This window comes from Theropithecus gelada, chromosome 2, assembly GCF_003255815.1.
Source record: "Theropithecus gelada isolate Dixy chromosome 2, Tgel_1.0, whole genome shotgun sequence".
Taxonomy (NCBI): Eukaryota; Metazoa; Chordata; class Mammalia; order Primates; family Cercopithecidae; genus Theropithecus; species Theropithecus gelada.
The window spans coordinates 120,952,748-120,980,229 of NC_037669.1; the positions used below are offsets into that span (position 1 = coordinate 120,952,748).

General features: G+C 42.2%; 1 protein-coding gene and 1 pseudogene across 2 annotated transcripts; both read right to left on the reverse strand.

Moving 5' to 3' along the window:
- Positions 1–27,456, reverse strand: SAMD7 (sterile alpha motif domain containing 7). 2 transcript variants are annotated; one of them, XM_025377026.1, is made up of 9 exons: positions 27,208–27,456; positions 23,599–23,673; positions 19,477–19,603; positions 17,735–17,859; positions 13,937–14,015; positions 11,890–12,518; positions 10,807–10,928; positions 2,707–2,817; positions 1–849 (listed from the first exon to the last, which is right to left on the reverse strand). In XM_025377026.1, the coding sequence occupies exons 3-9, from the start codon at positions 19,575–19,577 to the stop codon at positions 661–663; spliced, it is 1,356 nt and encodes a 451-aa protein (XP_025232811.1). In that variant the 5' UTR covers positions 19,578–19,603; positions 23,599–23,673; positions 27,208–27,456; the 3' UTR covers positions 1–660. The 2 variants fall into 2 exon arrangements, with proteins under 2 accessions (XP_025232811.1, XP_025232812.1); XM_025377027.1 differs by having other exon boundaries at positions 23,574–23,673.
- Positions 6,172–7,405, reverse strand: LOC112619147 (annotated as a pseudogene).
- Positions 27,457–27,482: the final 26 nt, after the last annotated feature.

The following is a 27,482-nucleotide window of genomic DNA, read 5'->3' on the forward strand; positions in this document are numbered from 1 at the left end:
TTTTTTTTTTGTATTTTTAGTAGAGACGGGGTTTCACCATGTTGGCCAAGCTGGTCTTGATCTTCTGACCTCATCATCTGCCTGCCTTGGCCTCCCAAAGTGATGGGACTACAGGCGTGAGCCACTACACCTGGCCAAAACTCGAAAATCTGAGGTTAAAGCTTCTCCCCTTCCCTAGATTGTACCTGCTTCAGGCTAGAAATCTGGATTGAGCAAAGTTGGAGCCGTGGTCAGCTTCTCCATTTCTGTTCTGTACTTCTCCCTGTTCTCTTCTGCCTCTTTGTGGTTGCCTTTATCTCTCTCAGGGTTTGGGAATGGAAAATGAGTGAAGAAAGGGAGGGAGCTCTTTTTTCAGTTTCAGCTCTTTTGGTTTCTTCAGAGATTTCTTCAGGGAAACATCCATCTGCAGCTTTCTTGATGTTTGCAAATCTCCCCTTCATTAGCATTTGCTCCTAAGGATGCATCTCCAGTCATTTGGTGCTGGAGTCATTCAGCCCTGACAGGGAGGCCCCTTGGGCAAGTCTCCTCCGTGACAGCTCCAGGAAGGCTGAGTTTCTCTCCTCGTTCTCCATCCAGTCCTGGGAAATCCTCACACATCCCTTGTAATATCCTAGGCTCGTTGGAAAACTGGCTAAGACTATTCTTCCTCCTTGAGAGCTTTTAGTTTCTCATACTATCTCGCTCAATTCCTTTAGGAATTATTGTATCCTGGGGACAAAAAATGCTCATTGTATCACTCCAGGAATTAGAATCCAAAAGAGGGGATGTATCTGCTGGTTGATCAAATGCTTGTCTTACAGGAAATGAAAGAGTTTTCTTGTAGAACATACTTCCCACATGCTGAGATACCTTTTAAGACAAAATAATTATAGTAATTAATTCTATGAACTTTTTTCATTAACTCAGCATTCAACACACATGTCAGAGAGGCTGAGGTAATTTCAGGCATGGAGCATCTATTAATATATAGTTTGGGGAGGTCACAATTGTAGGATGTGGTGGGCTTTTTCTTTCTCTCAGAATCATAGTATTTACAGATGTAAAACAGGGTATCAAGGTGGCTCTAACCAGGGGCAGCTGAGCAATAGTGGAATTACTGAGGGGGAGAAAAGTGGATGGCGAGGTCAGGATGGTAACAGTGGTGGCATGTGAGGAGGAGCACAAATGACATAGGTCTTTGGCTTTGGCTCTGAAGGCAATGGGGAGCTATTTTAGAATCTTGAGCAGAAGAGTGACACGATCCATTTTATATATTAAAAGGACCACTTTTTACTGCTTTGTGAATCAACTCTGGGTAGGCAAGGGGAGAAGCAAGGAGAGCAGTTAGAAGAGAATGCACAATTTCTCGAAGATTTAGAACCAGAAATACCATTTGATCCAGCAGTCCCATTACTGGGTATTTACCCAAAGGAATATAAATCATTCTATTACAAAGATACATGCACACATATGTTCACTGCAGCACTATTCACAATAGCAAAGACATGGAACCAACCCAAATGCCCATCAGTGATAGACTGGATAAAGAAAATGTGGTACATATACACCATGGAATACTATGCAGCCATAAAACGGAACAAGATCATGTCTTTTGCAGGGACATGGATGGAGCCGGAAGCCATTATCCTCAGTAAACTAATGCAGGAACAGAAAACCAAACACCGCAAGTTCTCACTTAAAAGTGGGAGCTGAACAATGAGAACACATGGACACAGGGAGGGGAACAACACACACTGGGGCCTGTCAAGGGATGGGACGTGGGGAGGGAGAGCATCAGGATAAATAGCTAATGCATGCTGGGCTTAATACCTAGGTGATGAGTTGATAGGTGCAGCAAACCACCATGGCACACTTTTACCTATGGAACAAACCTGCACATGTACCCCATAACTTAAAATTAAAATGAAAAAAAAAGAAGGCCAATACAGTCATCCAATGAGAGATGATGGTGCCTGAGACCAGGATGGAGTGGTGGAGGTGGTGAGAAGTGGTGTGCTGGGGTTGGCTAGCTCACAAGAGCCAATTATTAAATGTTTAGGAAGTTTGCAAGCCAGTTGTTAAATACATCATTATTACAAATTAAGTCAAAGCATCACATTAAATAAATTATGCTCAACAAAAGTAATACATGTAAGACTCATCACTTTTTAATTGTTTTTACCTAATTTTTACTATTATTATTACTTCTACTCCTGACGCTATTTACACCTATTACATCTGAGACTGTATCTGGTAGAAATACTCTAAAGTGGGGCGCTGCTGTGCGTCTCTCCCCATTTCAGGATAGTCACCCCCAAGTGTCATGGGCCCGGAGCGAGGAGGGCAGCACTCCCAAGTGAGATGATGATTCCTTGGAGGATGACAGTATTCAGTGACATTAGGAGTTTGTCAGCCATGGTGGGAGTAATTGACACCACAGAAATTGCAGATACTACAAATTGGGGCTCATTTTGTTTTTTAAGAGAACTACTTGTTAAACACTTACCAGTGCATCCTTGCTTATCATCTTCCCAGTTATATCTAGGAATGTGTACCACCATCCCATCCAATGTTTTCAGGGTCCCTCACTTCTATTATGTCCTCAACCACAGAGGGAAAACAACTTAATAAAGAAGTGAAGTATTATTTATATTACAACATGATAAAAGTAACATATTTGTATTAAGCTTCATGCCATTAATACATAGTTATATAAAATCACCATACCTGTGATTGAATTTTTAGTGCTGGCCCTAGCTTTAATCCCATAGTTCCTCGAAGATGCTCTTCTGTGAGTAATGGCAAAGTTTCTCCATCAATTGCATGATCCTTAAATACCTTCATAAATACAAAAGGTGTTAACTTTTTCTGAATGTCTTTTTTTTTTAAAAAGTTCTTTTGCCACCTAGGTATTGTAGTTTTGGAGAAAACATTAAGACTGCTTGAGGATGACAGAAAAATTTGTAAAACCTTTTTTTAGTTGCTCTCTTTTCTGTGCTCAGTAGCACATTGCTTGTGCTCTTTAATAACCCTTGGAATCAACTGTAATTATCTGTTTATAAAACTCAGTTCCAACCAGGAATAGTGATTATTTGAGGGCCAGGTCCATGTCTCATTGACCAATGTAACCCTAATACAGAGGCTGGCATATGGTAAGAAGATGTACAATAAATATTGCTGGATAAATGAATGAATGAGTAAATGCTCTAAGTAAAGGAATGTGGGTAAAACCTGTCACGGATAAATTTCATCTCTCACATTTACAGCTGTGGTATCTGCTGGCCATGCCTTAGATGCATGGTAAAGGCAGGAGAGGGAAATGCTGCTGAGAGCTTTCCCTGGCAGACTTTTCCAGCAGGTCTGTTCGTCCTGACATTGCAGTGGACTTCGCATGCCGTCCTTCCTCCGAAAGCCAGGAAGGCTGCTGGTGAACAAAGATTCCAGGCAGATAAAGGGATACAAAATCTAGGCAGATTGATAGGACCGTAATTTCATGATCTTCAACTTCAACTTGCCTGGAAATCCTTCTATATTCACTATTGAGCTTTCTCTCCCTTCTACTTCAAGCTAGCTCCACCCTCCGCAAACTTTAGACTTTGCAGGCAGAGCCCTCCCTCATTTTCACTAGATCATAGCGCGTCCTAACTAAAAACAAAACAAAACAAAAACAAAAACCAGTAGATAAGAACTCCCTCTAATTCTGACCAATGAACCAAAAACCTTTATTTTCTCCCACTGTCATGATACAATGGAAGAGAGGTCTCTCCACCATTTAAAGGAGATCTCTCCACATATACTGTGGGTCCTCACCCCTCCCACTTCCAGAGGGGATAGATAATCCCCTTTTCTCTTCAGTCTCTCCTCTTCTGCTGGCTCTTTCTCACTGGCATTTAAATGAGTCTCCACCATCATTAAACAAACAAAAATAATGAAAATACTCAAACTCCATTTCCAAATACTGTCTCATGTCTCTTACTCCCTTCACAGCCAGATTTCTCCAAAGGGTTTCGATGCTCCCTGCTTTCACATTCTCATTTTCCAGTCATTCTGCAGTCTCAGGGAATCTGAGCTCTGCCCCAGCCATTCCATTAAGCCTGCTTTCCTCAGGCTTCCTGGTGCCTCTGTCGTACCAAACATGCAGTCATTTTGCAGTTGTTCTATTTCTGAAGTTCCTGGCTGCATCTGACATTGTTGACTGTGCCTTCATGAACAGTGCTCTTCCTTTCTGTCATTAGGCTGCTCCCTCCTGGGTACCCCTGTTCTCTCCTTCAAGGTCACCTTTGCCAGCTCCTTTTTCTTTGTCCATTTTCATAGTTTAGGGTTTCTTAGCCTTCTGACTCAGGTCCCCTTTGGTCTTCCTGGTTCATTTCAGCTTCACTCGGCTTCAGTAACAGGCTGTATATGCTGAAGGCTCCCTAACTTGTATCTTTAACTCAGAAGCTAAGTCGTGCCAATTTGGCCTCTTACATAGTTTTCGTTGTGCTGTGACAGGGCAGCACTGAGTTCCAATGCAGAATCCCACAATTACTCCGTTCTCCCACCCACAAAAGCACATATTCTCTCTCCATACCACGTGGCCACTTCTGGGGGATGGCAGAGGGGTGGTGTGGGCAATTCAAGACTATCTTTCTTACTCCCTTCAGTGTCTCTTTCAGTGACATGAAGTTAAAACCAGGTACTGTGGGCTGGGTGCAGTGGCTCATGCCTGTAATCCTAGCACTTTGGGAGTCCGAGTTCGGTGGATCACTTGAAGTCAGGAGTTCGAGACCAGCCTGGCCAACATGGTGAAACCCAGTCTCTACTAAATGTACAAAAATTAGCCGGGTGTGGTGGCGGGCATTTGTAGTCCCAGCTACTTGGGAGGCTGAGGCAGGAGAATGGTGTGAACCCAGGAGGCGGAGCTTGCAGTGAGCCAAGATCGCACCACTGCACTCCAGCCTGGGCGACAGAGCGAGACCCCGTCTCAAAACAACAACAACAACCAGGTACTGTGATCGCTCACCTGATTTTTCGTTCTTATGAAGGTGTTTTGTGTGTGTGGATTTGGCCATCTTGCCCTGCCTCCTCAGGTTGTGTTCTTATCTGCCTGCCCCCACTGCTCCCACCCTAGATACAGCTCCATTATTGCTCATCGGAAGAGGCTTCCCCTCTGTCTTGTCCTCTTCAACTTGTTTTCATAAAAGCAACCTGAATGACCTTTCTGCAATATAAAGCTAATCATGCTGCTACCTACTTAAAACCTGACTACCTCCGGGATAAAGTCACAATCCTTCACTGGGTCTTCAGGGCTCTGTGACCTGGCCCTGTCTACCTCTCCAGTCTTGTCTTGCTGTCCTCACCTCTCCCACCTTGGCCCTGGCCCTCTGTAGCACTGAGAACTACTCTCAGAGTCCCAACCATATTAAAGTTTTCTCTGGCTTCTGGCCCTCACCTGGAAATTCCTCCTTTACCTCCCTCCCGCCTCACCTCTCCTCTTGACTTTCAGGTCTCACTTTAGAGCCTCTTCCTTTAGGAGGCCGTGAGTCCCTCGTGTGTGATCCCCCCATGCTCTGTACCCGCTTTTGACAACGCACTCGTATGGATGTGAGATCACTCACTGGTGCCCTCTTCTGGACTATGAGTGCCACAAGAAGAGGAACCCCATAGGCCTTGTTTCCATTGTGCTCCAAGCCTCAGAGGGCATGACTCAGGACCACCTGAAAAGTAGAATCTTCTTGGAAAGCTCCTGTACTGGGAACCTTGTGTTCTAATAGATTTTAGTCATTTACAAACTATATGTATGTATATAATTATTTTCCACAAAATGCACCAGTGTGGAGAAAGGACTGAAACGTCCAACTCAAAACATACTCTCCAGAGCCAATCCCAGTATTCATCTATGCAAATGTCACACCTCTGATTGTCCTTTGGCCTGGGAATTAAGACTGACCAACTATGATGCCTATTGCTAGAATGGGCAACTGCTGAGGAATTCAGAAGGTGATTCAGCAGGAACATCTCCATGCTCTGAAACTTGTGGTCTTTGCTTTAGTTTCTACTACAGAAAACACCAAAGACATCTAAGGCCACCCTGTCCCCTGTCACCAGAACTTACTGCTGGCACCATTTCCAATCCATCTCACACCATTTGGAATTGATTGTGCTACTTCTCTATCTTTGTAAAAAGAAGTTTCACTTATTTTGTGTTGAGAATTACAAGTGGGAGAAAGGCATTGTGTCTTCCACCGTACAGCGTCCATCCCAAACTGGTCAGTGCACTGCTCCACAGTGGCCAGGACACTCAGGAGCCACTGGTCCATGGCGTCCAGATGAGGATCAGAGAGCACTGGGGAGAGGGGGTCATGGGCCATGGCAGATTTTAAAGCAGACTTCAGCACACCATTCTTTAGGTAGTTCCTTCTGTTCCAGGTAGAAACCTGAGTGATGCCACACTGAGAGAGAGAGGCAAGAATGCTTCTTTCATCCAGCAAGGGGTTCCCAAAGCTTTTGTTGTTATCAAGAAGGATGAGCATACTAGCACCCTCATTATCTTGAAAGTTCTTATAGTAATGGCAGTCAGCATTGTCAATCAGGTAATCAAAGACAGCTGTGTTAATGGTGCCCAAGAGGCACAGGCCAGAGTCTAAAGGGACGTTTTCTTCACAGCCTCACAGTAGCTCTCATCATACTCCCATCTGGCTTGCCTTTTCGATAAGTCCTGGCCCACGGATGTTGGTGTTTCTAGAGAGGGCACACATCTGGAAGCCAAAGTGTGACAGATTTTTCCATTGTGCCTCCATCAGCACAAGCTGGTTCTGTTTCTCAGCAGTAATAACACTTCCCATAAAAACAAGTATTGTTTCCTACAGTTCGGAAGGGGCTCAACGGCTGCTCCATAGGAACAGGTTTCATCTCTGTCTGAAGATGAACAAATCTGCCCACCATCAACAGGGCTCTGGGACAACCACAATCCTGTCCAAGTGAAAGGCCGCTGCCTTCGCACTGTGTCTATCATAACCGGCATATAGTTCCCTTCCACTACATAGGCTTGGCTATACTACTTAGGTTTGAAAACAACTTTCTGTTCCCTTTCGAGGATCAGTAAGCCTTTCAACTGTGTCCCTTTATACTCACATCAGCTTTAATAATTTGCTTGGTGGCTGTGGCATGCATGATTGCCCCCAGCTCTGGTGTCTCTTCACAGTACACTTCCTGGGGATCCACCCACTGGGCTGCAATCTCCCAGGAAGACTGCAAGGTGTGGTCCAACTTGGGTGACAGCTCCATCTGCAAGCCAGCCCTCATTCGGTGAAAAGTCCTCAGGTGATCAAGTGGTGAAACGCCCCTTGGCAGCTGATGTATCTAAGTTGTCAATCAGGAAAACTTTGGTGAAGATAAAGATGACAAGGAGAATTGCTAACAGCGTGATTCGCTGCTTTAGCTTCATGTTGACCTCTTTTATTCTCCCCGACCCACTCTCTGACTCACTTGTCAAGGAGAGCCGGTGGTAATGGTTAGTAAGGAGATTCCATCATTATACACATTGGTCCATTTGTGGATGCACCTTCCACAGTTCCTGTTGGGCCCTAGGCTCGCTCGTGGCTGCCCATGCAGTGCAAAGCAGCATGGCCCCCAAGGAGGGGCAGCCCCAGGCTGCGCTGATCACCCCAGCCACTGCTGCCACCTCTGCAGGCCCCACCATTCCCTGGCCCCCTCTCTCAGCACTGAACCAGCCATCTCCCACAAACTGCATTAAGTAATTATTTCTTTTCCTATTTTAATTAAGCAAATTATAGAAAATGGCTAATGTAAATTAAAGAGCCAAGTGCAGTGGCTCACACCTGTAATCTCAGTTACTTGGGAGGCTAAGGCTGGAGGATCACTGGAGCCCAGGAGTTTGAGACAAGCCTGGGCAACATAGTAGACCCCCATCTCTTTAAAAAAAACATTAGCTGGGTGTGGTGGTATGCACCTGACAATTTGTGAGCATCCAAAGGAGGAACCACATGGGTAAATTTTCAAGCAGAGGTAGGTTGGCAGCCAGGGACTGAAATATGTGAGGACCTAACCCTCAGCCATGGTGGATGTACTCAGGGCCTGGGGCGAGGACACAGACATGTCCCTGTCACTCAGATGTACCCCTTTCTTTCTCATCAGAGCAGTTTGGGCCATGTGTATGATATAAATGTGCATATATTTTCAGTAACTTCAGTTCTTTTTAGAGAGAGGATATTTTATCTGCTGAGTCCTCTGAACTAGACATTTACTTGGAACGAAATATGTTGCAGGGTCTCCTAAATGTTCCTTAACAGCTGAGCCACCAATCCTCTCTCTACACCTATTTAAAAGAGTTCATTTGCACTCAGGGCTTTGGGTTTTAGTTGTTTTTTTTCCTGCTTTTTCTACTTACAGGAGGTGAGTGGTGAGAGCTTGCTGAGTAGGCATCTAAGGCAGAGGTGGGGAGTAAGAGGATAGCTGGGGGACAGTGGGTTTAATGCCAGCTAATCCCAGCACCTTGGTCCAACTCATTTAAAGAAAGGGGCTATGGGACTGGGCGTGGTGGTTCATGCCTGTAATCCCAGCACTTTGGGAGGCCGAGGTGGGTGGATCATGAGGTCAGGAGTTTGAGACCAGCCTGGCCAACATGATGAAACCCTGTCTCTACTAAAAATACAAAAAATCAGCCGGGCGTGGTGGTGGTGTGTGTCTGTAGTCCCAGCTACTCGGGAGGCTGAGGCGGGAGAATCGCTTGAACCCAGGAGGCGGAGGTTGCGGTGAGTGGAGATCACACCATTGCACTCCAGTCTGGGCGACAGCAAGACTCGGTCTCAAAAAAAAAAAAAAAGGGGCGGGGGGCATGAGTAACACCTGATGGGACATTTTAGGCAAGGGTCCTTGTGAGAGTGGGGTACAAGCAGTGCTGCTTCAGGGCTGTTGCATCCAGAGGGCATCCCCCCATTTCTGTATAAAATAACGTCACAGAGCATAGCCGGTGGGGGGGCGGGGCAGGCACAGCAGAGCAGTAACGTCTTTCAGTTGATGCCACCTGCTGTCACTTGTAGGGAGTATACTTTAATGGTGAAACTGAAGCAGAACTTGATCCTAAACAAATTTGAGACATATCTAGGGATAATTGGTACCACTTCTTGGGGTGGGGAAGAGGGTGCTGACATCCTGTCAGTGAGAGATAATGAGTCAGCAGAGCGAGTTTGGAGTACTCATGTTTATGTGACTTCTGTGTACCCACAGGGGACATTTGGGATTTTAAACTATGAAAAGCATGTAATATTATTTATTGCAAGAGCTATTATTATAAATTGCACTTTTCTGACTATGGATCACTAAGAATAATCAGCGTTCAAATTCAATGTGCCAGATCTCAGCAATTACATGCTTATTAAATAAGGGGTTGCTCTTCTGGTTGTTATCAGAATTTAACAACTTAACTGAACCTGTGGTTGACACGGCACTTGAAGTGGTATAGATAAATTTTTAAAGTGGCTTACCCATGACTAATGACTAATTTAAAAAAATAAGGTTATAACCACTGAACAGGGGAGAGTAGGCCAAAAACTTTTTATCAGGTTACACGAAAGACAAAAATGGGTGACTTGAAGAAGACAACTTGCCTCAGAAGTAACTTGAAGTTTGGCCCTCTCTTGGGTGTAATGAAGAAATTCGTGTTTATTGAATACTTACAAGGTGCCATGCACTCTGATGCTCGCAAAAATCCTCTGAAAATGTATTATTATGATTATCTTCATTTTACAGATAAAACAACTGAGGCACAGAGAAGAGAGGCAACTTGTCCTAGGCCACACAGCCAGAAAACAGAAAAGCCAGGATTTGAATTTGTACTTTCTGGCTTCAGAAGCTATACTCTTAGTAACTACTTTATATAGCTTTTCCATAAGTCCATAAACGGAATTAAAAAAATAATAATAAAAAGAAAAAGAGTTAACAGCATCTCACTGTAGACAAACATTTCACAAAACAGACCTGGAAAACAATCAGCTCTAGTATGAGTTCATTATGATGTAGTTAAACCTTAATGTCCTTTTCTTGCTTGCTTTTCCTTTAACATGCAAACCAAAGATAATGATACTAGATTTAGTAGGCATTTTATTGCTTCAAATTGTATTATTAAATAACTCAAAGAAGTAAACTATACGCATGAAAATGTAGCATTGACATAAACGTCAAAATTTTATCAACCTATGACTTTTGTCATCAATTTTTCAATACTAGTGAGGCTACTTTTTTGTTTCTAACTGCCCTGATACTTTGTTATAGTTTTTTAAAATGGTATTTCACACCAGATTGAATATGTTGTATACATTTTTATATATTGTTCCAGAATAAATACAGAATTTAAAATAATGAATTTCCTACTTTTCAGATATTGCCTTCTTGTTCTTTTTAGAATGAAGTATATATTCCTGTTACTTACAGTGAGTAACCTAAACTTCTCACCCAAAAGTCTGTGCTCAAAAAATGTTTGCTGTATGGATAAGTGGGAAATGTAGTCGTTATTTCCCCTTCTTTTTGGATGTTCAGCTTCTGAACCTTCTTCTAACTTTGGGAGAATTCCTACTTCTTAGGAGTCTTGGTAGGAAAGAAGCTAAAGACAGACGATGGCTTTCCCAGCCTCCCCTGATGCTGGGGTGTGGGTGTATGACCCAAGTTCCACCAATCTGAGACCTGTCCCAGGGTAGACACTGGCACACAAAAGAGAGATTAGCAGGAATCCTTTCTGGAGGCACAGTGCAAGTTTGACCTAATTCATTATGCAGGAAAGATATTTTCAAACTGTTTTGCTTGCATGGAAATACTTAAGCATTAAGTCACCTGAGCGTAGTCTGAACAACCTGGAAGGCTGCTAATGAAGCTGTGCACATCATCCACGGTCCACTTCTGAATATCTTCATCCAAAGAAAGATTCCCCCCAATTGTAACCAGTGCATGTGTTCCTTTAAAATGGAAAGAAATTGTGGCATAAAATACATACAGGTTTATGTATAGTTACATGAATTTCCTTGTATTCTATCACCCCAGAGTGGTCTCAATTTGCAAACTCCTTACAAGATATTAAGAGTTACTAGGAGATGTTTTCTAAAAGTTTCAGCTGCCTCCTTTCTTTTCTTTCTCTGAAAAGATCTTTACTGATAGCATTTGTTGTAAGTAATACTTCAAATAGTTCGGGTTTGCACCAGCTTCTCTCAGATTCCAACAGAAATGCCCCATGGATTCTATTCTCCAGATTAATGTTACTATGTTTTTGTGATAGGTGATTATCATGGTCTCAAGATGAGACGAGAATTTAGCTACACTTTCATCAAAATGGAAAATTAACACTTTGTAGGGAAGCAGTTGGTATGGTGGCTGTATTACATACCCTTCACAATCCCTGTGTCTTCAAATATTTTTTATCTAAAAGAGTTCTAGAAAACTATTCAGTGTGTGTTTCTGGCATGAAGTGCATTAGTATTTTTAAATTTGAAAGTATCAACAGTATTGGACACTGAAAGGTAATATTTCTGCTTAATTGCCTGTTTTTTTCCTATACTTAAATACTGGGGAGGTAGAATTCACACTTTGAAGCAAGAAGCCTCTCTGCTTTGTGTTGAAGAAATGAACACTAAATTACATTGAAATCTTAAATTAAAATTCTATTATGTTTCCCAAGATATTTACCTTCCCAGCCTTTGTTGAAAATTCTCTATATAGCGAAATATAAACAGAGGCTAGTTTCATTGATATGGCTTATTAGCACTGATGGAATAAAATGATGCTAAGAAAAGGTAATTCCAAGCAGGATTAAGAAAAAGAAAGATAAAAAGAGGCAGGATGGTTACAGTTTATTATGTAGTAACCTACGGACTTGGCAACCTGTAGTTAATGAGGATCTGCCATTGGCCCCTGGACACCCACCTGGCAGAGACGGTCGAGGAACTGGAGGGCAAACCCCATTCTTTTCATCACAGGTTGCAAAAATCTGCTCTGAAGCCTCCTCTTTCCCATCATCCCAGGTCTTTGCTTTCAGGGTAATGGTGTGAGACCCCCAGGGTTTCCTATGGGTGGGCTCGGGCTCTCCACAGGCGTTGTCAAGAGCTGTCGTTGGTGTTTCATTCGCTTCACTTGACTTCTGGTTGCTGGATGCCTCGATTTCTGGGTCTTTTGCATAATGATCCTCTTCATAGGGAACTGCATGAGTCTGACCTAGGATTTTTTCCTCTGCTTGACTTTTGGAACTCTCAGCATCACTGTCTGGAGCTTTTTGATTCCCTGTACTTTTCCTGAGTCGACGACATCTCTGCCCCCAGCTCTCCTCAAAGTGTGGTGCGGTTGCCACTAGCATGGGGTTTCCCTGAAGGTTCCTGAGGGTGCTTCTGTGAAAATGCAGGTCACTGGCAGGGAGCATGCTCCTGCCATGGTAGGGAGTTGGGGCAGCTGGGACGCCGGTGCCATAGAGGAAGGGTATCCCTAGGCCTGCCAGTCCCTTGGGATTAATTTTTTCCATTCTCCTTTGCTGGTAAATAGCATACATTTCCATTTCTGTCCTAAAAACAAAACAATATATTTATACAGCCCAAGAACACCATTGTAAATGTAATTTTAATGACCCCTTGCCTTCCCTAAAACAGTCCTTACACTGTTCATCTGAAGTTTGTTTGGTGGAAATATGAATCCCCCACAAGGCCACTGGGAAGGAGAGTTTTGGGTAAGATCGGAAGCTTTGTCTGAGTCTCACAATGGAAGTCCAAAGGCCAGTCTTTAGAGTGTTACCTCTAATCAGATAAGGCAAATTTAGCAGGGATGGAGCTTACGCAGCACAGCTAGTTCCTTGGCAGGGATTAATCCTCAAAAAACCTAATGTACCGGGAAGAGGTTTTCAACCCCTGCAAAATAATCTTAGTGAGACTCAAGAAAGACAATTAGACAATGCAAGTCTCAATATTAATAAATAAATGCAAGTGGCTGGGGAAGAGGGGATGGAAAGGCTCGGTGGTTTTGCTTACTTCACTTTGCTTTTTGGTCCTCAACTGGACCCCTTTTGGTTCAGCGATGAGAAAGTTGACTCTCAGCTTTCTCTTACCCTGGGGCCATACCCTATTCATTGTTATACTTTTCTTTCTCCTGGGCACTACAGCTGAAGGCCACTGTTGGACTGACTTGGGGTTGTCTGAGCTCTGATGGCATAATCTGAAGTCAGGTTGGCAAACTTGGCTCCTATCTTTGTGCAAGATTGAAGTCATTTAAGACAGTAATGCCAATATGAATTTCAGAGGAGTTGTAGGCATTTTAATTATGGGACACTGAGAGTCTATTGCAATCTGTGTACTAATACTACTGTTAGCTTCACTATGTGACTTCTTTTTTTTTTTTTTGAGACAGAGTCTTGCTCTGTTGCCCAAGCTGGAGCGCAGTGGCGCAATCTCGGCCTACTGCTACCTCCGCCTCCCAGGTTCAAGCAATTCTCTGCCTCAGCCTCCTGAGTAGCTGGGATTACAGGCACCTGCTACCAGGCCTGGCTAATTTTTTTGTATTTTTAGTAGAGATGGTGTTTCACCGTCTTGGCCAGGCTGGTCTTGAACTCCTGACCTCATGATCCACCCACCTTGGCCTCCCAAAGTTCTGGGATTACAGACCTGAGTTACTGTGCCCGGCTGTGATTTCTAATCTTGCTTTTATCCTTAACCAACCTGCATGCATGTTTGTATTCGTTTCTTTCTCTTTTTTTTTTTTAAGTGAAAGCAAGTTTATTAAGAAGGTAAAGGAATAGATAATGGCTCCTCCTTAGGCAGAGCAGACTATGTTTCTTTTTGTAATCTGCCTGAAATACTTTATGTAAGTAATTTGTGTATGTGTATTTATTTGTTATATATATTCATCTATTCATTTGTTATATGACTATAACAAGTGAATAAATGAGCAAATGAATGAATAGAGAATAAATAAAACAACATTGCCAAATTACCTGGCAGTATGATGCCTCTGAATCATTTCATTCCTTCTGGCCACTGCCTTTATGGATTCAGGTGGTAAAATGCCCCAACCTTAAAAAAGAAAACCACCATCCCACCCCACAAATAAATTAAAAACATGCATTTGAAAATAATAAAATAAAATATAACAATGTAAAACAGTATCTGAAAAAAACAAACAAACCCGCAATTGCACAGAGTTTTGGAAATGGTATCAGATCATTGCTGTTCGGTATCTTAGTGTCACGTTGGTGATAGCACGATAAATACCAGATAATTTTTTGTTCTTTAATTGTTGGTCTCATGACTGGTGGTATTTTCCTGCCATACTTTAATAGGAAAAAGATGAAGTTATTTGTGAATCTCGTGATCTGTGCCTCTTTTGGTCTTTTAAAAGTATATGTATTTTTTGGGTACAACGTGATGTTTTGATGTATGTATACATTGTGGAATGATTAAATAAAGCTAATTACCATATGCCTCACCTCAAATATTTATCACCTTTTGTGGTCAGAAGATTTACAATCTTTTTTTTTCTTTTTTTTTTTTGAGACAGAGTCTTGCTCTGTTATCCAGGCTGAAGTGCAGTAGTGCAATCTCAGCTCACTAAAACCTCCACCTCCTAGGTTCAAGTGATTCTCCTGCCTCAGCCTCCCGAGTAGCTGGGATTACAGGCATGTGCCACCACACCCAGCTAATTTTTGTATTTTTAGTAGAAACGGAGTTTCACCATGTTGGCCAGGCTGGTCTTGATCTCCTGACCTCATGATCCGCCCACCTCGGCCTCCCAAAGTGCTGGGATTACAGATGTGAGCCACTGCACCCAGCCAGAAACAAGTTTTTATACTTTCTTTCCACCAAGCCAGTAGAGCTCATTAAATTTCTACTAATAATCTATCTTGAAAGAAATCATACTAGATCTTTTTTAAAAATGAGGTTCTTTGTTATCTGTAAAATCTAGGAGTTAGATGAAGTGATCACCAGGAATCCTTCGAACCATAAAGCTCTAGTTTTTTTGTAGTTCAATGACTTCGAGATACTCTCTTTTAGACAGCTGGCATGAAGCTACCAATTCGTGGCATACTGCCCATGGACACAGAGAAAGTCTGTGCAAGAAGTCCAGTCTAGACAGCACAATACTAACTGCCTGGATTTTAGAACCCTCTGAGATCTGGTCTCAAGAAACCTCCTCCTATCCTTTCTCTTTCCCAAATAGGCAACATCAAACTTAATGTTAGTTCAGTTGCATAATTACTGCTACCTAACATCCCTGTTTTGTAAACAGATCCCTGTCTTAGTTTCTATTTTGCTAACTTACTTAGTAGCTCAGTTTTTGTAGGACTGAGGCCTTATCTTGCCCTTGCTCTCTCTTACACTTCAGCCTTGAGGTGGGAGACCTGACCTAAGTCTAGGCTAGAGTGCAATGGCACGGCCTTGGCTCACTGCAACCTCCTCCTCGCGGGTTCAAGTGATTCTCCTGCCTCAGTCTCCCAAGTAGCTGGGATTACAGGCATGTGACACCTCACCCGGCTCATTTTCGTATTTTTAGTGCAGACGGGGTTTCACCATGTTGACCAGGCTGGTCTCAAACTTCTGACCTCATGATCTGCCCGCCTTGGCCTCCCAAAGTGCTAGGATTATAGGCATGAGCCACCATGCTGGGCCTGCAGTGCAGCTGTTTTACTAGCCTATTGGCCTGCTGTCTGTAATCATGGGCCACAGATTACTGGGTGATTGCTGCCAGGTGGCTTCCATCCAGGATCTGCTGTTGGACTGTCTCCTTTGGTCCTTGAACCAATTCACTGGGTGGGCCCAGTTCCAGATCTGGCCCTTGCTTGGATGCTTGCTCTCGTTGCAGTTAAATGGATTTGTGACCTGTGGTAGAAACAAGCTCAAATCCAGGCAGGCCAGTCTCTTCACTGACCCAGGCATGCATGAATCCTATTTCTTTTTGTGTCAGGCTTTCCCTTCGCATTGCTCCCATCTATTAAGAGGTGTTGGAATTGTGGAGCAGGGATAAGCATAAGCTTATGAATATAGTTTTGCAGGGAGAGAAGATACACCAGTTTGAGCTTCAACATTGTGAGGAAATTCTCACCTCCTAGTCTCTCCTGAGCCGTCACAAGTCATGTTTTCACCAACACGACTCTACTGAAATTGCTCATATCAAAATCTCTGATGACCTCCACATAGCACTAAATCTAATGATATATTCTGTTTTCATCTTACTTGCTCTGCAAATGGCACACTTGACACAGTTGCTCACTCTCTCCTTAAAATAGTCCAGTGTAAAATGACTGTAAATCTTCTGACCACAAAAAGTGTTAAATATGGCCGGGCTTCGTGGCTCACACCTGTAACCCCAGCGCTTTGGGAGGTCAAGGCAGGTGGCTCACTTGAGGTCAGGAGTTCCAGACCAGCATGGCCAACAGGGTGAAACCCTGTCTCTACTAATAATACAAAAATTAGCTGGGCGTGGTGGCACACGCCTGTAATCCCAGCTACTTGGGAGGCTGAGGCAGGAGAATCGCTTGAACCAGGGAGGTGGAGGTTGCAGTGAGCCAAGATTGTGCCATTGCACTCCAGCCTGGGCAACAAGGGCAAAACTTCATCTCAAACAAACAATAACAACAAAAAAGGTGATAAATATATGAGATAAGGCATATAGTAATTAGCTTGATGTAATCATTCCACACTTCCTTCCCGTGGCCTCCAGGCCACCATGCTCTCCTGGGTTTCTTGCTATCTCACTGGTTCCCCTCGCTTGTTTTACTTCTCTCATGCTTGCTCTTCCTCATCTCTGGACTCTGTTAGTGGGTCCAGAGATGCTCCTTTTGACTCTTCTATCTACACTCTCTCCGTAGGTGATCTTATCTAGCCTCATATATGCTGATTACTTCCAAAATTATATCCCCAAGTTGTCCTCAGAAGTTCTCCCTGCACTTCAGCTGCCTTCCTGACCTCTCCGCTTGAGTGTCTATTAGGCATCTCAGATGTAATATGAGCAGGCTGAGCCTCTGATATCTCTCTCTCCCCAACAACTCTGTTCTTTCCACAATCTTCCTCAACTCAATGAGTAGCAACTCCATCTTTCCAACTACTCACACCAAAATTTTTGATATCATTCTTAGTATCTCTTTCTTCCACCTTCCACATACACTGTGAGAAAATCCTGTTGTTTCTACAATCAAAATAATTACAGAATTTAATCACTTCTTATTATTCCTACTGCCACCATCCATGACCAAGCCGTCATAATCTTTTAGCTATTCTAATAGCCTGCTAATTCCCATCAGTTTATTCCCAGAACTCTGATCCCATCAGGTTTGTCCCCATCTCAGAAGCCAGAATTATTCTGGTAACATTTCAGTCAGACCGTGTTGCTCTTTTGCTCAAACCCCTTGACGGCTTCCGTTTTCACTCAGAATAAAAGCCAAATTCTCACTATGACAGTCAGGCCCATGTAAACTGCCTTAAGCCCCATTAATTCTCAGATCTAATCTCCTCATAACTTTATCAGTTCCTCAAGTGTAAGATAAGACAAATAGTAATACTGCAGTTCTTCATGTTATTCATGAATAAATTGACACTTAGAGGAGTTAAGCAGCTTACATTTGGTCACACAGTGGTAATACCATGATCTGAACCTAGGTGGTGACTACAGACACTACAGACACAACCACCACACAGTCCTGCCTCCAAAATTTAGCAGTAAAACGATGGCAAACTTAATGCATCCATCCAGTTCAAAATGACTCCACAGATGACAGCCAAACTTCTGTTGCTCATACCTGGGTAGATCCGACTGGACAACACATTTGGCATATTTGTGTTTGGTAGAACAGAGGATCCAAATTGGGAAGGAATGCAAAACTGTCTTGGGTCAGTTGGAGCTACAGTGGAAGGCAGTACATCTCTGAGAACAAAAAGATATAAAATAAAATAGGTAAAATGAGGTCGGAGTACACAATTTCCATGGCTGAGACAATGAGATTTTGCTATTGCCGTATGGGATTCTATCATCTCATCCCAAAATGAAACACAAAAGTCCTGGAGTCTTTATGAGTTTATGGAGAAATATGGTGGAAAGATCGGGAAGTACTCTACTGATGCAGGATTGACCCAGCTGACAACAAAACGAGAAAGCAGGAAAGGAAAGTTTTAGGGATGTCTGGAAAAAAAGATTTAAGTAAGTCAACACTGCTCTCTGATTTTTCATGACCAACGATCTACTCTGACCCCAAATTCTTTTCTCATTTAATGGACATACTTTTGGTTGGGTTTACCATCTGGGATCAATGTTTGAGTACCTGGGTGGACAATTTATTTTTCTAAACTTCAGTGGTCTCTAGAAGTTCCACTTTATTGTTCACACTCCATAAACAAGAATAAATAATGAGTTCTGCTTTCTCTCCTGAATGTCAAAATATTCTTAAAAAAAGCGGGGGGGAAGTTAGGTTATTTCCAGAATGTACAACCCAAATACTTATAATTTACTTTTTATTGAAAAGAAAGAATTGTTTCTTCACAGGAAATCCAGGGTACCCAGTTGTTATGGACTTGTTTCCCCTCCCCTCCAAAAAATTAGCATGTTGAAGCCTTAACCACTAACGTGACTGTACTTGGAATAGGGCCTTCAAGGAGGTAATTTTGATTAAAGGATACTATAAAGGTGGGACCCTAATCCAACAGTACTAGTGTCCTTTTAAGAACAAGAGATACCAGGGATCCCTTTCTGCAAATGCACACTAGGAAGGGCTATGTGAGGATACAGTGAGCAGGTGTCTGCCTGTAAGCCAGAAAGAGAGACCTCACCAGACACCAACCCTGCAGCACCTTGATCTTGGACTCCCAGTTCCAGAACCAAGAAATAAAGTTCGGTTGTTTAGACCATCCAGTCTGTAGTACTTTATTATTTTTATTTATGTATGTATTTATTTTATTTATTTTGAGACGGAGTTTTGCTTTTGTTGCCCAGGCTGGAGTGCAATGGCATGATATCAGCTCACCACAACCTCCACCTCTTGGGTTCAAGCGATTCTCCTGCCTCAGCCTCCCGAGTAGCTGGAATTACAGGCCTGCGTCACCATGTCCGGCTAATTTTTTGTATTTTTAGTAGAGATGGGGTTTCTCCATGTTGGTCAGGCTGGTCTCGAACTCCTGATATCTAATCTGCCCACCTCGACCTCCCAAAGTGCTGTGATTACAGGCGTGAGCCACTGTGCCCGGCCGTCTGCAGTATTTTATTATGGCAGCCCTAGAAGACTAATACTCCAGTGTTTGCACAATGCCTGTCACATAGTGAGTGCTCATTAGTTATTTGCTGAGTGAGTAGGTCAAGCGGGCCTCAGAGGAGAAATGACAGCAGATATCCTGAAGGTGAGGCCAGCAGGGTGTCTTGACTTGAATTACTGCACCACAGTTCACTCAAATAACATCAGGCAATAAAACAGCACTGGACTTAACATCATTCCAAAACTTAATGATTGTCCAGGTTGTTCTTTGATCAAACTATGACGTTGAAGAGAAATACCTGTCCACAGTTGGAGGCCCAAATGGTGAGGGAATCAGTGGGATCGTCTGCTGCCCTGTTGGTGTCAATAAAGGGTTCACAGCCATCACCGAGTTTGTCATCAATATGTCTCGCCACTGGTGGAGTTCTAAAAAGAACCGGATAGACACTTCAACAAATAACTCTACCTTTTGTGAACTGTTTGAATTCTTCTTGAACACAACAAAAGCCTTTTGTATTTTCACAACACTTGGGAAGACTAGCTACACCAAGCTTTTAGTTACACAAAAACCCCACATATACTTGTAAAACTCAGTGTTTTATCAGTATGCCCTTGGAATTTGTTGCAGGGTTCACAGGTAATACCATACCAAACTGCAAGCAATGATAAAATTAAACCAGCCTTGCAAGATTCCAAAAATATCAATGTCCTTTTTTTTTTTTTGAGATGGAGTTTCAATTTTTGCCCAGGCTGGAGTGCAATGGTGCAATCTTGTCTCACTGCAACCTCCGCCTCTGGGGTTCAAGCGATTCTCCTTCCTCAGCCTCTGGAGTAGCTGGGATTACAGGCGTGTGCCACCATGTCCAGCTAATTTTGTATTTTTAGTAGAGATGTGGTTTCACTATGTTGGCCAGGCTGGTCTTGAACTCCTGACTACGGGTGATCCACCCGCCTCAGCCTCCCAAAGTGCTGGGATTACAGGTGTGAGCCACCGTGACTGGCCCCAACTTCCTTTCTTACTTTGATTCTTACTTTTCCAGAGATACAAACTTACTTTGATTCTTACATTTCCAGAGGTACAAATGCATAAATTCTCCCAATGTTCAATCTTTGGAAAAATATTCCTATTTAGTTGATAAGATTTAACACTAGAAAAGGAGGGAGGAGAATATTTTTAATGTCTAAAAATATATCTAATTAGAATGGATACAGAGTGCATGGGACTGTATTTAATTAGAACGAGTGACCAAATTATAGCCAAATCTACATAAATGCAAATATTCATATGCTTTACCTTCAGAAACTAGTGATCAGAAAAAAGCACTACTTTTAAAGGGATAACATTTTTCCTGACATTTCTTGTTCTTTAATATCTTTGAATGATTTTAAATATAAAAACAAGTACTAGTTAAACAGGTCATTTAAGCTTCTCCTTCATTCTCAACTCCCACTTTTTAAAAAATCTGAGAGCTCTGAGACAGACAGTAGAACAATGATTACCTGGGAAAGGTAGTGGGGTGGGAGGAGGAAGGGAGGATGGTTAATGGGTACAAAAATATAGTTAGATAGAATGAATAAGATCTAGCATTTGATAACACAACAGGATGATTACAGTAAACAATAATGTATTGTACATTCAAAAATATTATAGGGCCGGGTGCGGTGGCTCATGCCTGTAATCCCGGCATTTTGGGAGGCTGAGGTGGGTGGATCATTTGAGGTCAGGAGTTCAAGACCAGCCTGGCCAACATGGTGAGACCCTGTCTCTACTAAAAATACAAAAATTAGCCGGGCATGGTGGCAGGCACCTGTAATCCCAGCTACTTGGGAGGCGGAGGCAGGAGAATTGCTTGAATCTGGGAAATGGAGGTTGCAGTGAGCTGAGATCACACCACTGCACTCCAGCCTGAGTGACAGAGAAAGACTCCATCTCAAAAATAAATAAACAAAGAAAAAATAAAAATAACTAAGTATAATTGGATTGTTTGTAACACAAAGAAATGATAAATACTTGAGGTGATGGATACACCATTTACCTTGATGTGGTTATTATGTACTGTATTCCCATATTAAAATATCTCATGTGTCCCCATAAATATATACACCTATGTACCTATGAAAATGAAAAATGAAAAATAAATAAATTGTTGTTGTTGTTGTTGTTTTTTGAGACGGAGCCTCGCTCTGTCACCCAGGCTGGAGTGCAGTGGCGAGATCTCCGCTCACTGCAAGCTCCATCTCCCAGGTTCAGGCCATTCTCCTGCCTCAGTCTCCTGAGTAGCTGGGACTACAGGCGCCCACCACCATGCCCGGCTCATTTTTTTGTATTTTTAGTAGAGATGGGGTTTCACCATGTTAGCCAGGATGGTCCATCTCCTGACCTCGTGATCTGTCTGCCTCGGCCTCCCAAAGTGCTGGGATTACAGGAGTGAGCCACCGCGCCCGGCCAATAATTGGGTTTTCTTATTGTTTTTTTAAAATCTGAGATACCTGCAACTATGTTTGAAGAAAAAGATATTAGGAAGAAAATGTTCTGCTTTTCAAAGTAGTGACCTTTCTTTCCTTGTGTGTATTTGATCTAATTGTGTGTTTGATTTAATTTTTAAAATAGAGGTTAATTCATTCACATGGTTCAAATACTAAAAATATAATGGTATTTAAATATACAATCACTTTATTAGCTTCTTCTTCAGACCTAACCCCACTGATCAAATTGGAAATCCAAGTACAGGGACCACCTAACATCGGCTTTTGCCATTCATACATACATATTAAAGTTTTTTATCTCCATTTATTTTCACTGTATTTCTATGAGGTCAGTATACTTTCCTCTCTGATAGTGGTCTCAGAGAGTTTAGTTAGCATGGCACAATCAGGATTAGAATAAAAATCTCTGCTAGGTGCCTGTAAGCCACGGAGGATGCCAGCAGAGAACACAGGCTGGGCCAGAGGTGGGCCGGGCTCACAACTCTGGCGAGGACCCTGGCCCGCAACTTGAAATCTCAGGTACTCCCCGTGGGATTCGGTGCACAGCCACCTTCTTCCCTGTAGCCCATTTACAATAGAACAGCGGGGGACATCTCTTGATGTTGCATTTTGAAAAATTATTGAACTTTGATTTGTGTCATCTCACTCAAACTAGCAGAAGTTTGAGTGAGATAGAATTTTTGATGTTACAGTCTGTATTTTGTGTTTTGTTTTGTTTTTTGAGACAAAGTCTCGCTCTTTCGCCCAGGCTGGAGTGCAATCACATGATCCTGTCTCACTGCAACCTCTGCCTCCCGGGTTCAAGCAATTCTCCTGCCTTAGCCTCCCCAGTAGCTGAGATTACAGGCACGTACCACCACACTCGGCTAAATTTTTGTATTTTTAGTAGAAACGGGGTTTCGCCATGTTGGCCGGGCTGGTCTCAAACTCCTGACCTCAAGTGATCCACCCACTTCAGCCTCCCATAGCGCTGAGATGAGACGTGTGAGCCACCACGCCTGGCCTATAGGCTCTATTTTGTACAGCAGTTATCTAGAACTTACTTGTCTAGCATAAAAGAAACTTTACCCATTGGACAACAATTCTTCATTTCCATCACCCCCTAGCCTCTGGCAACCACTATAATATTTTCTGCTTCTATGAGTTGTACTATTTTAGACACCTCAAAGAAGAAGAAGCATGCAGTATTGTCCTGCTGTGACTGGCTTTTTCACTTAGCATAATGTCCTTCGGGTTCATCCATTGTGAATGTCAAAATTTGTTAAGAGGGTAAATTTCATGTTGAGTATTCTTACCACAAAATCAAACAAACAAAAACAAAGGGACACAAGAAAACTTTAGGAAGTGTTGGCTATGTCTGTTACCTTGATTAAGTGATGGCTTCATGGATTATGCATATGACAAAACTCATCAAATTGTACACATTAAATATGTGCAGTTCTTTTATATCAAATTTTCCTCAATAAGGCTATTTTTAAAAATATAGGCTCAGGCTGGGCGCAGTGGCTCACGCCTGTAATCCTAGCACTTTGGGAGGCCGAGGTGGGTGGATCATCTGAGATCAGGAGTTCGAGACCAGCCTGGCCAACATGGTAAAACCCCGTCTCTACTAAAAATACAAAAATTAGCCAGGGGTGGCGCCTGCAGTCCCAGCTACTCGGGAGGCTGAGGCAGGGGAATTACTTGAACTCAGGAGGCAGAGGTTGCGGTGAGCCAAGATCGCATCACTGCACCCCAGCCTAGGCGACAGAGGGAGACTCTGTCTTAAAAAAAAAAAAAAAAAAAAAAAAAAAAAAAATTACATATATATATGGCTCAGCTTGTATCCTATGTGATGTCTGAGACAAGTCAGGAAGAAGGAGAAGGAAAAAGGAAGAAAGAGAGGAGCAAGAATTGCTTAGAGGTTCACCACCTCTCTTCCTCATACATGTTACCTTTGGGAAAAGCCGTGGAGATGAATCACCAAAAGGAGATGAGATTGTCTTACTTTGGAATCCCCAAAGGAGGCCCTAAGACAATAACTTAAGTACAGTAGCTCATTTGGGAGGTAATCCCAGGAAACCCGTGTGAGGGAGTAGAAAAGCAAGACCAGGAAGGGAAAAGTCAATAAAGGGTGAGTGAATTAATGTGTGGGTTTTCACTGTGGGCAACTGGTCCTCAACCCTGCTGGGAGCCCTCTGAGAAACCTATGGTACACATCTCAGAATTGTCCCCATGAAGGACAAAGAGTTGGCCCATCAACTTCTGTTGGCCACTGGTTGAGGGCACAGTTCTCCTTTGCATATGGATTATGCTTGAGCTAGACACAACAAGCTCCTGTGGTGCAGGACAAAACCTTCAGACTGAGAAACAGGGAGATGCAGGTGCTTCAGATGGGAAATGACTTCCATGGTTGCAGGTGAACTCAGAAGGAGGCCAAGATGTAAGGTAGGGCAGCAACAGTGACTAGTGCTATTGAGGCAACATGGCAGCCTTCTAATGTCATTCCACTAGTTAATTGGCACAAATGCCTTTCTTCTGAAATACCAGGTTTGCCAGGCTTAGACATATCTATATAAGGCTCTGTAGGGTCCATTGTCTGCAACAAAACAGCAGGATTTTTTTTTTTTTTTTTTTTTTTTACCATTAGTCACAAATTATGTGAAATAAGTGGGAGAACTCAGTGTTATTTGGCCAATGGGAAAGGACAAGTGTTATCTAATGTACCATCAAAGCTATCCTTGGTACCACATCTGTTCTTGATTCTATGGTTCCTGGGTCTGGCTTGCTTTCTTTTTACAATGCCATGGGGGTGGTTCATTGTTTTTTAATCAATCCACCAAATTTTAATCTAAAACACAAGCTATTCCGAGTGCCTGCAGAAATGTCCACATGTCATGGAAGTCCCTGGACAGGACGATGAGTCATTGGCATCAGCAGCTCCTGTGTGTTACAGTTTTGGCCTCCACTTGGCTTCCCTAGTTTCTTTTAATCCTTGTACTTACGAACTAGTACTTATTTACTTATCACTATCATATAGATTGATGCCCGAATTTTCCTTAAAGAAAAGGATGGCCTAGTTTCTTTTGTGTCTGTTATCATGCACGTACCTCAAATTACATAGTTTTAACTTTCATTTTTCAGAGAAGTTTTAGGTTCACAGCAAAATAGAGTGGACAGTACAGAGAGTTTTCATATCCTCCTCCAAAATACACATGCATAGCTTCCCCACTATCAACATCCTGCATCAGAGTGTACATTTGTTACAATCAGTTAAGCTACACTGACGCATCATTGCCACCCAAAATTCATAGTTTACGTGTGGATTCACTCTTGGTGTTGGACATTCTATGGTTCTGACAAATGTAGAATGGCATTTATCCACCATTATAGTATCATACAGAATAGTTGCACTACCCAAAATATAATTTTGTAGCAAATAAAATCAGAATACTTTTAAGGCAACGTTCTAAGGTTGATCTGATCTTTCACTTCATCAGTCAGGTAGATACTTGAAACTCCAAATTTGTGTTGCCTTAAAACCATTGTTTTGAGGGTACTGAGTCATATGATCAAGCATGAGTCTTTAAATGTGAACTTTCATATTTTCAGGGCACCCCTTTCTATTTTAAACACACGTGGAAAAATTGTAAACTAAGGTCACTTTGCAGTAGCAGATGAAATGCTCCAGTAAAAGTGCAGACTGGAATATAAATTTTCAGTGCAGAGCGTGTCTGGTAATCCCAAAGTGAGGGAGTGCAGTGGTGCTTAGGTCTGCATTCAGGCTGGATTTCTCTGACCCAGAGCTCTAATCCTGGATGCCCAGCACATTAGGAGGATGAGGACTCCTTAATCTCTGTCTTCAGACTCTTACCCTCAACAAACCCCTCCAGGCAGCACATAGACGATTTACCTAGTGCTAATTCTGTCTCAACTGATTAGGGCAGTAGTAGTAAGACATGAACTTCATGAACTAAAGCCCTTGCCAAATCAGCAGATATTCACAGAATGATTTCCCATGCCCAGGAGCCAGGTGCCAATTTTATTATATTCGTCTGTTATTGGCTATACTGTGATCACTCATTAAAATCAGTGCAATTTGAGTTTAGAAAATCCTGGATTTGAGCAATTGTATTTTAGAATATTTATGATGCATGCTTTCTGATTACATACACTAAAATGAAATAACTTTTCAGTAACTGCTATATCTGGTAAGTTTTTGTGTGCGAAATATAGATCAGTAGAATTAAATGTTTCCACAGTTCTGGGATAAATAAATGTAAGACAAACACATGTAAATTCTCAAATTAAAATGAGAGCAATTTTTACAATTCAGGCCTGGCTGCCTCTGAGTTTTCTTGGCCTTCTCTTAGGCAGTACCCCAACAACTCCAAAGTAATTCCTCCTACTTATGTTTTGGAGAGGTCTTTGTAGCCCATCTCCTCCAACTCTGCTCTGAGCACAACCCAAACAGGCCTTCTCCTGGGTCTCTCCATATCTTGCTCCCCTACCCATCTCTGCCAAGGACAGAGGAGAACTTTAGAAAGACAGTTCATACTGAAGCATTTGGCAGTGCCACTAAAATGTATTTCACTTTTCCTAAAGGCATAAGCTTTAGTACTTTTCTAACTGCATTTCACCACAGCACATACCCTGGAAAGCACTGAAGACAGTGGGTTATGTGCTGGCTGCTCTCACTTCTTATTTCTTTTTACTCTGGAAGCTCATTTTCATTAGATCCATCCACGCCTTCTTGAAATGTCAGCTTCTAGGCACAATTACAAATATTGTAACGAAAAAGGTAAACCTTTGTCATCATTAAATAAGTCGAAATTATGTAATTTCTACTGGACTCAACATAATTTATGTGCAACTACAGTTTGTATAAATTATGTTCGCTTTCTTCAAAAGATTGTGAAGCAAAGTCCATTATATAAAAATCTGTAGAGACTAAAGTGAAATTCTATCCGTACTCATATAACAGAACTGAATAGTAGGTATTTTAGGTAGTCTTAAAGAACGAATTAAGGAATATCAATATAGATTTTATTTCATGATTATCATTGATTGTTCCCCAATGTTTTCCTGAAATTTTCTACTCTGACATTTCATGGTTCATACATCATGACAATTTTTGGAATATAGATATCTGCAGCAATAGGGGGCCATTGAAATAATAATGTATAGTAAATATACAGCAGTAACACATAGAGGTAGGCACTTAATCTATTTGAAGATAATAAAACAACAGTAAATTTACACACAACTTTGAACTGACTTTATCTTAAATACACTTCATTTTACTTTCACTTAAAAAACTCCAAAAACTAAGACCAGGCAGGGTTTATTTGGCAGGAGTGGTATATCATCTGTACTCGTTAGGAACTTCAGTTAAGTAGGAATTTATTAGCTCACATATTGTTAGTAATAGAGCTAATAAAGTGTACACATACACCTAAGCATTTCCTTTAAGATAAAGATGTCCTTTTATTTTGTATGTGTACATTTTACTCAGAGTAACTAGCCTCAATTGGACTAATCAATGCGTGGAGTTATATACTTACATCCTCTACGAAGCCTTCTTGTCTTTGATATTACAGATGGAAGAACCATACAAAGACCTTCTGGCCTCCAACTTCAGAAGCTTCTCTGGCTGCAGGTTGAAAAATACATCTGACAACTCTTTCAAAAACGGTCTTAATGCAGTTTAACCTTGCTTTAAATACAAATTCAACTAAGTTGATTAGTCCTATTTCATGACAGAAACTTTGCCCTCTGATATCCTCTACAGATAGGCTAAAAGATGTTAAGCCTAAGGAAAGTGCCCTGCAAGGTACAT

Coding starts and splice junctions, on each gene's coding strand:
- SAMD7 (XM_025377027.1), bottom strand. Junction 17,860..19,476: donor GGGCCTCCAACTGTGGACAG/GTATTTCTCTTC, acceptor TTTTGTTCTCAG/AGATGTACTGCCTTCCACTG. Junction 14,016..17,734: donor GTCCAGTCGGATCTACCCAG/GTATGAGCAACA, acceptor TTCTTTTTTAAG/GTTGGGGCATTTTACCACCT.